Source organism: Diorhabda sublineata, chromosome 7 (genome assembly GCF_026230105.1).
Source record: "Diorhabda sublineata isolate icDioSubl1.1 chromosome 7, icDioSubl1.1, whole genome shotgun sequence".
Taxonomy (NCBI): domain Eukaryota; kingdom Metazoa; phylum Arthropoda; class Insecta; order Coleoptera; family Chrysomelidae; genus Diorhabda; species Diorhabda sublineata.
In genome coordinates, this window is record NC_079480.1 from 4,523,640 (window position 1) to 4,534,300 (window position 10,661).

General features: G+C 30.7%; 2 protein-coding genes across 2 annotated transcripts; one reads left to right on the forward strand and one right to left on the reverse strand.

The window, feature by feature from the left end:
- Positions 1-335: 335 nt before the first annotated feature.
- Positions 336-7,310, reverse strand: LOC130447005 (E3 ubiquitin-protein ligase synoviolin). Its single transcript, XM_056783594.1, has 7 exons — positions 6,834-7,310; positions 6,687-6,779; positions 6,475-6,627; positions 4,182-4,510; positions 3,873-4,121; positions 3,376-3,820; positions 336-2,876 (listed from the first exon to the last, which is right to left on the reverse strand). The coding sequence occupies exons 1-7, from the start codon at positions 6,960-6,962 to the stop codon at positions 2,520-2,522; spliced, it is 1,755 nt and encodes a 584-aa protein (XP_056639572.1). The 5' UTR covers positions 6,963-7,310; the 3' UTR covers positions 336-2,519.
- LOC130447006 (transmembrane protein 179) lies at positions 7,098-10,400 on the forward strand. The gene is made up of 4 exons (XM_056783595.1): positions 7,098-7,492; positions 7,546-7,689; positions 7,905-8,066; positions 8,124-10,400. The coding sequence occupies exons 1-4, from the start codon at positions 7,383-7,385 to the stop codon at positions 8,410-8,412; spliced, it is 705 nt and encodes a 234-aa protein (XP_056639573.1). The 5' UTR covers positions 7,098-7,382; the 3' UTR covers positions 8,413-10,400.
- The last annotated feature ends 261 nt before the right edge of the window (positions 10,401-10,661 follow it).

The window sequence follows — 10,661 nt, forward strand, 5'->3', positions numbered from 1 at the left end:
TTAACAAAGGCCGATGTCCTTTGAGAAACTTTGGCATGAACACCTTTTGATGTCGTTCGGAACGTTTGGCAAGCTGTCAGTCTTGCCCATGTGTTTGAACCGCGCTCATGTGAGTGCTGAGCATTCACTGATGACATGGTCTGCAGTTTCATGCACTAACGGCACTGCAGATTATCTATGATGCCCATTGGCGTCTGGTAAAACTTTGGTCAGTAGTCTGATTCGCGCCTATTAAGGAAAATCTTTAAAAGATTTGAGATAGGAGACAGTGGGAAATGGGTGACAACAGGGCCTTTTTCATCTATCGCTAGAAAAGGGAATAAGGTAACAAAACATTTCACATATTATCTCCACATTTAATGATATAAAATTTAAATAAATACCAATTAGAATGTCAGAAATTTATTTGCAATCCTACTGTTTACATTTACAAATTATAAACTCTGATTTTTCACTTATGTCTTGAATAAGAATTCAAAAAAATTGATTAGAGTTAATGAATGACAAATAATGTAGAGGAAAGTACATAAAGTATTTACAACTGAATCATACTCACACAAATGTGAAGAAAACTTGCAAAATTAATTAGCATAATTCAAAAACAATAAGCATCGTTTATTGTGAATATTGTTAACAATAACAACAAATAATTAGTTGGAAACAAATTTTGGACACTGATATCTATTTATTTGTTAAAAAATTCCTAATTAAAATAAATTTAAATAATCACACACAAACAGACAACGACAATCACGGAATGTTCTCTATTTATACAAGGTGATCCAGAAGTATGTACATTTATTTATCGAACTGATAGTATGTTATGATGATCTAAAATAAAGATACTTCTTTTCGTAAACTGGATAATATTGTGAAAAAATCATATTTCACAATAAATTTTCATAATTAATATGATAGTGATGATAATTTACTTCTTTTCTGAGTGAACCAATTTCGTCTTAATTTTTTGTATCGTGAATTTCTCTGTGTTCCCTTAACGCCTCTAGTAACTTTTCTTCTACTGTCAGGAAAGACTTGCTAGTCACTCACACGTGTGTCTGAACTACAACAAGACACGTCTGAGAGCTTACACGTATCGTCCGTCGTCAATTTATTCAATCTTGTAGATTACAAAACTACGTGCGGTGATGCGTCACCTCACGCGTGATATACATTTCCTTTACTTGGTGTAGCGTCAAGTTGACCGTTGCATCACGCTTGGTAGCTTTAAACGCGTTTATCTTGAAATCACTACCACCACCATTAATGCAGTCAATTTTGATCTGATTGATTCAAAACTTTGACTGAATCTTAATAACATTATTTTCTAGGAAACTACGTAGGATTTTATTAATAAATTGAAAACCTTTTGTTTTACAACCTATTTTTTCTAATTACCGTAATTTTGTTAAAATTTGATATTTTTTTAAACCCCTACGTACTTCTCTTGCATTTCGTGCAAACATTAAGAAAAAACTTGATTTCTATGCTTCAGATCAACAGCTACGACGAAAAGTTGATGGTAGCAGAGGCCTCTTTGAAAATTCCTCTTATGCAGTATTGAACGCCATTTTGTTTTTGAACGCTCTGTGAAAATTAGTTCAATTACTTCAAAACATGTATTATAAAGTCATCCAATTAGATTTTGCACCTGATATTATGTTTTTTAGAACAAAAAATCCAAAAACCAGGCTCTACAGTGTTGTTGCCCCTTAAAAAGATAATCAACTTGTTGGTACAAAATTTATTCGATCGCAGATGATATTGGATAAATACTCCACGTGATAACTGAAAATACTTTAATATATAAATCGAATACAATTAAAAATTCTTTCAACATAAAAGTCTTAAATTTCCAGCTTACCTACATTCAGAAATTTCAACCTAAAGATTCATATCTACAATATTATCCGACACAGTATTATTTTTCTCGAAAATTTTTACACTATTTCAAATAATTTGACAAAAACAAAAAAATTAAAATAGAAAAAATAAAATACAACTGATTGATAAAATTTTGGTTAATCGAATTAAAAGTTACTTTGGTTTAATTAATTTTCTACCGTAATACCAAAACTTACAATTACGCTTCCTGGTCTTCATATGAACCAGCAACTTATGGAGAACTCACAGGTGGTTATAAATCTCAATTTAGTCACTTTAGTTAACGATTTTGACGACAAAATATATTCTATTCAGAAAAACCAAGAATAAATCAGACGAAACATTGTAATCAAATCCAAAATTGAATGAAGGGGAATGAACTTTGGTGTTTCAACCTGTATAAAAAATATGGACTGAATCACTGCACAGCTAAAAATGATTCCTTTCACCAAAATTAGACAATCTAAGGTGTACAAAAAATATCTAAAACATAAGACAAGATAAATATACAGTCGAATAAGTATAGCAAACCATATTGCGGGTTATAATAAAAAATAATGTGGAACACTCTAATCACAAAATATTTCAACAAAAACAAACTTAAATCCATTATATATCTACGGTAGAAAATATTTCTATTCTCTTCCCACGGGTTGTTCAAACTTTTGCAGTCTTCTTCTTCTTATCACCTCTTCTTGAGTAAGTTGACTAGCGTCTACTTGTTCTTCTTCTTTCAGCGGTTCACTAGATCCCTTCGAAGTAGTCGGTTTATCAAATTGTGTTTCTTCTGGGGTTGTCGTTACTTGAGAGTTCGTTGTTGGTGCCACTTTTGCAACTTTCGGTGTTTCGGTTTGGGTTTGAGGTATGTTCCATGATGGGTTATTAGATTGAAATACATTAGTGGTAGAACTTGCGTTTTGAGGAACATGCGTAGATAGTAAGACTGTAGTACTGTACTGTTGCATCATTACCACTGCAGCATCTAACAACATCTGCAATTATGGTTAAAAATTTTAAATTATTTGCATTTATAGAACCGCAGTTTATAGAATAGATAAATGAGAATTAATTTCATGTTTTTAGGTTATGTTCACACGGTGTACTGAATTAAAAATTACAGCAAGAAGAGCTCAGGTAGAAGTGAGGTTTGGAGGCTTTAATGCTTAATCGTTAAACTTGCAATATTTTTCATAAATAAACGTTTATTTTGAATTGATAGTATTCTGATACTGATTCATATTAAAACTCCGTTTAAAGAAAAAACAAACTGAAACTACGATATAAACAAAGCAGTGTTAGGGTATGCATTGATGTTAATAACATAACCTCGAATTTATCAAACTTTTCCCTATTTATCAAGCACTTAAAGGTTATTTATTTCTCATAGGAATAGCCATCAAAATTATACAATATGTTCAAATAAAAAATAACCTTTGATAATATTTTATACCTTTTGATAGCCAATTTATCAAAATGTATATATTTTTTTACCTGTATATTTCTGAGACACTGTATCCTAGCCTCGACATTCTCCCTTTCATTACCTTCCATTCTCTGCAATTCTTCTGTAGACAATGATGACAAATTTTGTGGAGGCATAGGCGGCGGAGGGAAAAACGGTACGAAAGGAAATGGTGGAAACGCAAATGGTGGTAAATTAACCTGCGGTGGAGCCTGAGGAGCTGCAGGTTGCTCATTTCCTCCTTCTGCGGCAGGTCTTTGTTGTTGTTGTTGTGGTGGTGGTGGTGGGAGATTGTCCGGATTTGGTATTTGAAACATTTGGAATGGATTTTGTCCAGCAAAGAAAGGATTAATGAATGGATTTTGAATATTTGGTTGAGGTGGTCGGGGAGCCGCTGCAGGACGTGTATTGTTGTTGGTTGGATTACGTAGAATATTGAGACGGCAAGTGGGACAGGTTTGTTGGCGTTGAAACCTTAAAAAAAGTTAAAAATAGATTTGTAATTCACCGAACATTCAATACTCACCATGATCGAAGACATGCTGTGTGGAAAATATGATTGCATGGTAATTTTTTTGATGCTGTAACCATTTCCTCTCTGCAAATAATACAAACATTATCGGCGGCTTGTAATTCTTCAGGAGTAGCATCTGGATATAGTGTATTCATGTTGTGGATGGCCCTTCTCGACAAAATTACATCACTAAATGCTTTCTTGAAATTACGTATTGTGTAATACATTGGTCTGAAGGCAAACAACGGCAACGTGTAGATCCTACAAATATAAAAAAATTATACAAATGAAATTTTCAATAATTAGAATATTATTTCTTACCTAACCATGATAGCTACAAAAGCAAAATATAAAATGACTTTGATCAATCCCATAACTAGCTCAGTATACAACAAAAATACCGCTTTATTATCCCATGGTGTTTCACTATTTAAATCAATTGAATGCAATCCATATTTAATAGCTATGTTTATTACTACAGTGAGAAGAATTGCATACTCAAAACCGAATACTAATTGGACGGACGCACCCTTAGATACTGTTGATAGGTATGCATGTTGTATAAAATGTAAATCTAAAGAACCCAAAAGAAGAAGCAAAGACAAGACTCTGATATGGAAAAGCCAACTTATCACAGGACTTCTCTCCATCTAAAAAACAGTAACGTGAAATATTCTGTCTAGCCTATTAAACAAGAATTTTTTAAAAAATAATAAATAATCTTATAAATTCATTTTATTAGTTTTATTTGTTTGTAAAGCTTATCGAGGTGAACATACAGATGAATCTAAATTTTAAAAACACTATAAATCATTGGAAAATTTTTAAATTGAAAAATATCAATGTAAAATTTCCAACCGACTTAATTACAATCTATTAATGTTAAGTTTCAATAGAATGTTGCAATAAATTATAATAAACTTGATCCCTACTTCTGTTTATCAGAGTACAGAAGGAATGTGTGCCTGAGGATTTGTCTTCAAGCGTTTTCATAGTGGTATTGTGGCCAAATTAATCACCAAAGTGTACCGATATAAAATTATAACAATAATAAAAATTATGTATATTATTTAGTCAATAATTTCGTTGTTTCTTTAAAAAAATATTAAATTCATCGATTTCAAAAATTGATTATTGTTAACCTTAATATATTTATTAATTATAATTGTTATACAAATTCCAGGTGCAGCTAAAGAATATTGGAATCACCCTAAAGTATTACCTAAACATTCCTGCATTTCCTAATTCCTTTCATATTTATATACTTTTTCTCAAATTTGCAATTACTTTCCATTTTTGCGGACTCTATAGCATGTATTCTACACCTATTCAAAAAATTTGCTATAAAGATCAACTATTTGCATGCTACAATTCATACAATATGTAGCAAGTTTAAATCAGAAAAAATACTGTTGGGAACATCCATGTCTAGTTAGCATTTATGTCAAATGATAGTTTAGTTTGCAATGTGTTCTTTTCATCCTAGGATTTATATTAGGTATCAAGGTTTTAATCCATTGACAGTTATCAGTGATATCAGACCACCTTGTTTGCCAAATACTTATGGTTCGTTCCCTCTGCAATTTTTACATCTTGTTCTTTCTCCATACACAGAATTCTTTCCTGAGCCTGCTAGTCAATAGGTACTATGCTTGCCAGTACTTGGACAGTTTCACTTTATCCAGTCATAAACTCATTGCACACATGAATTGCTACTACTCTTTATATTTAATGGTACATATTTAAGTATAGTAAGTTCGAAATATATATTTTATAACACTTCAAACCTTGAAGGCCCATAGTAAAATTTTTTAAAACTACAAAATATATATTCCCACTCTTCTTAATTCTAATTTTACCTCTCCTAAACATTTTTGTTTATAGTCATTCTGCACACATGCCTAAAATATCTGACTCTTTGGGCTCCAGCTAATATTAGGCTCATTATATATTTCTTTCAACTTTCTTCTTCTCCATGATTCGTTGTTCATTTTCACATCCCCCCTGTATTTTTCAAAGTACTTTCCCATTCCATACTTCACTTAGATTTTTATTACTACGCTGAGATATGATTATTATAATATGTTTGGCACCTTATTTGATTTTTATTTTCACAAAAATCTCCACAATTTCGAAAACATTGCCATTCCATTTTAAATCAATAAATTATCATTTCAAAATACTCATTTTGGGAACTTTCCTCTCTTTTAATAACAATTAATATTTACGCCAATGAAATAACAGAAAAATAATCCAAGAGTGGAAAATCTAGTGGAACAGTAAAATATATTATAATATCAAAATTCCACTGAAATTAATATTAGTAGATTATAATTGAATTGGTTAATAAATTTACATTAATATTCATATGTTTCACAAGATATATTTGAATAAAATTCTAATATAAAATCAATTTTCTTGTTTATCAAATATTTTTGAAAACTAGTACATCATTTATTTCTTATCAAAACATTTTAGCATGTAGTTACTGCAACCAGTTTAATGCACCTTATAAAGAATAAACAATTCATTTTTCACCTAATAAGTGTATTTAGTTGTCTGAATTTATTTGTAAATTTTTTTACATAAGTGTATAAAAATTATGAATACTTACATAGTCTACTCGGTCTTCTGCTAACCAATGGAATGATTTCAAAAATAGTAATAAAGTAAACAAAGCCACAAACTTTGGATTGAAATCATCTCTGAAGACAGTAAATGCTAGACATGTTTCTGTTACTGCATACCAAGATCTCTCCATTAGATGCTAAAAACAATAGTAAATAAACGATTTGAACTTTTAACTATTAACAATAACAAAATTACCTCAAACTCTGTCGTTCGCAGCTGACCAAAGAATATTTTTCTCATAATCTTTCCACTGATCCATACACATATAAACGCTTGAATATATATTACCTGTAGCAATAATAAATGAGAAAAGCAATAAAATAATGTATAAAAATTACTTACTGCCATACTCGGATTTGATTTTGTGATATATACAACAGATGGATAAAACTGTTTCTTCTGATAATATGCATTTGCGATTACTATTAATGTTAGGGATAAGCTTAATAATGATATACTTAAAGATCTCATATTTTACATTTAATTACTGCAACCGTGGAAATTTTATAAAAAATCTTCCAAATATTTTGTTTCACTGACGATTACTTCTTCCAAACTCAGATAATGTACACCAATCACTAATAACAACGTCAGCCTTTATCTACCGGACATATTCGTTTGTTTTCGAACATCTTCTTTTTCGTATTTTTTATAAACAGTGATAGTGATTACAATTATAATAACAGAATAAAACTAAATTTAATGGAAATATATTTATTTGACTGTTAATTAAATAATCTTTTATGGTACTAAATTATTGTGGTAACCCAACAGCTGATTGTAGGAGTTATCAGAGGCCAATTAATGAGCGGAAAAAACGTGACATCTGTCAGTTTTTCGTCATAGGTTGTCAAAAAAGTAAATAAATAAATGTAATATTTCCTTCAGACTATGGCTTTAACAAATATTTTACTTCTCAGCCAAATTGCTGGCTATGTTATAGCTTTTATTTTATCAGTATGCATTGTTGTTCCGATGAGTTGGCATCAAGATGATTTTAAGTAAGTTGATATCATGATAACAAAGCTTTTTAACAATAGATGGTTTTTATTAGGGGGCATTGTTTACTTTTCTCGACCGGAGAATGGCAAGAAGCGGATGGACAACTTTCTGTGCATTGGGCTTCACAATGCTACTGTAACTATACTATCTTTGTTGGTATTTTACTACTGCTAGTATCAGGTATTCAGATTTACAGGTAAGATTTTTTACTATAGTAAAATAACATTTTACAGTTTTGAATTTATACAGGTGTTTTGATTACTTCTCCTCGAGTCTTATATCTGTGCTGTATTTCTTCTGAAATTTCTTTGAAATGATAAAAATGTTACTTTAGTACGTTAATTATTTATTTCTTATTTATTTTATGTGCATATTTTTTCTGAAGCTGTACATTAATGAATGAATATTTAGGTTATCCGTATTTCTCTACAAAGGAACAGACAGTAGCTTTTTATCAGCTTTTATTGATGTTCTTTCTGGAATAATGCTTGCTGGTATGACCATTATTGCTGCTCTTATGATAACTTTTGGTTTCATGGCTTGGTGTCAAATAATGACAGAAAGATTCCCATCGTAAGTATTTTTCAACATAATATTTGAAATCATTTCCTAAATTTGCAACATTTCTAGTTGTGAACTAGCAGCAGGACAAGATATTGACCATGCTGATAAGATCAATACAGCTAATTTCTATATTCAAATGGGCACGGCACAGTTTGGTATATGGGGTTCTTTTGCCACATGGGTAGGATTATCAGTTTGTGCTTTATTAAAGCTTTGCAGATACCATCAATTAGAAAACATACGAGTGTCTATGTACCGCGAAAGACAACGACTTATCAATGAGAATGCGGATTCACCTGGTAGTAGTCTAGGAAGGGAATCAATTAATACCCAGACAACTGCTACTGCTGAGTGATTAGTTGATAATGTTCTTAGGTATCCATATTTATTCATATGTGCTATTATCCATATATCTTTATTCTTGCATAGAAGTATCATACAATTTATTAGTGAAAGTTGATATAAATATTATTATATAAATCCTACTTTAAATATATATTTTATTTTTACTGATGATATGTTATTGATACGATTTTTTTTCAAAAAGTATCAATAAATTTGTGAAAATATCATGATCTTTTTGTTATGTATGTTTATTAAACTTTTTTGATATGTCCTGATTATTTTGTGATTTTTTTTGAACACATCGTTAGTATCAAGATAATAATGGGTGTCTATTGAAGGCATTACAACTAAGAGACTAAATTGTTTAGATTCGATTTCTGATGACATTTTTACAGTAAATCCTGCATTTTTGAAATAACTGAAAAATAATATGGTGCATTTTTCAAAATTTTATTGTTATAATTTTATGTATTGAAAATCATTAACAAAACATAAGTGTAATTAAGCAACTTTTAAAAATAATACTTTTCAGACATTGCCCTTCCCAATTAATGCATTCTGAAATTACCCATTGCGTCATAAAGCATGCTCTGAGTAATTCTCAGGATTTCCGATCATTCTTTCCTCAAGTTCTACAACTATGAGAGGTCATTCTTCATACACTTGACTTTTCAGGAATCCCCACAATAAAAAATCACTTAGTGTGAAGTAGGATGAACGAGGAGGACAAGGAATCTCTCTATTTCACGTTATCACACTATTCAAGAAAATATTGAAAAAGGTTTGTTCATTCACTGCATGTTGATAAACTTATGGAATGACGAATGATCTTAACATTTCCGAATCGGCGTTCACAGTAATTTTGGAAACAAAGTGGGCCCATTTCCCATGAAAACATGGCACATCATGCAGAAATTATGTGCAATGTAACTCAAAACTTGCTTCCGGGAAAGTCGAGAAAAATATACAAGTCATACACGGGAAATGTTCTTACACATTTCTCAGGTAATTTTTGTACGTTTTTCGGAAAAGACAAACCAATGTCAGTGAAAATCATCAACGTTATATTCCCATTATTAAATGTTGAAAATTATACATTTAAATGTGAACGTTGATGTAAGTATATTTCATAAAAGTATTTTTCAATGTAGTCGTAGATAAAATATTGTATGATATTTAAACATAGTGGAAATGCATTAACAATAGTGGTGGACCTGTCGCACTTAAACTTTTAGGTGCCCATTTTTTTTTTGAAAATACGAAGAATTTTAAAACTAAACACTCTTATTTTTGACGCTGCATTTATTTATTATGGCGATATTATACCACGTGACCTCATTTGACGCTCTAAGCCAGTACCGAGCGCCAACTTTGAACACAAACAGTAGAGTTGAGGTTCTGTAATTTCGATTTACATTTGTGTTTTTTAAAATGAATCACAAACAGACTGTTATAAACAATATTCTCTTATATTATTGAGTGCAGAAATTAAATAAGACTATAAAAAGGCCCAATAAGGTAAGGTTAGGTTAGTAAGAGGTGCTTCTATAACATTCATAGTCACCTATGTTTGCTCTAATTGGTTCTTGTGTGTCATAAGCGTCTAGTTCATGGGTTTCAGTTGGAAAGCAAATCATATGAACTCTCTGTTTACAATGTTGCCATCCCGTCTCTATGTTGTAATGTCTTTGGTAATTGTATAATCATAGTGTTGATAAAATGAGACATTTTTCATTCCAAATTTGATATTAAACGAGTTGTTTGTAATTAACTTGATGATACATCGGGCATATTTACTAAAATTATTGATATTACTTTTTCAAGTATCTTTCAGCAACCTGAGTATTTTTTTTGTCAAATATTATTATATCAAATCTGGCAAAAAATTTATATTTGTAGATAGTGGAAAATAAACCCTAAAGAGAGAAACTTCTTTATTGTGATATAAATGTTTGTGTACACTTTATTCGAATAAAATATTAAATAGTATAAATAAAATGTTTTTATTACATATAAGAGACAATGGGTATATACATGACTAAAGTGGTAATGGAATTCCAGCTGCGAATACACAATATTGTAACCATAGACAAACAATACTAGATCGCGCATTTGAGGAAATTCGTATTCCAATATTAGAACAAGATACAAACAAAGTATAGTTATCTCTATCAAAGTCTTTCTTCTCGTATCTTACTCATTCCATCGTTCTATTTCTCTACTTTCTTATCTATTTAACAATTCACCGCGCAGTGGGAC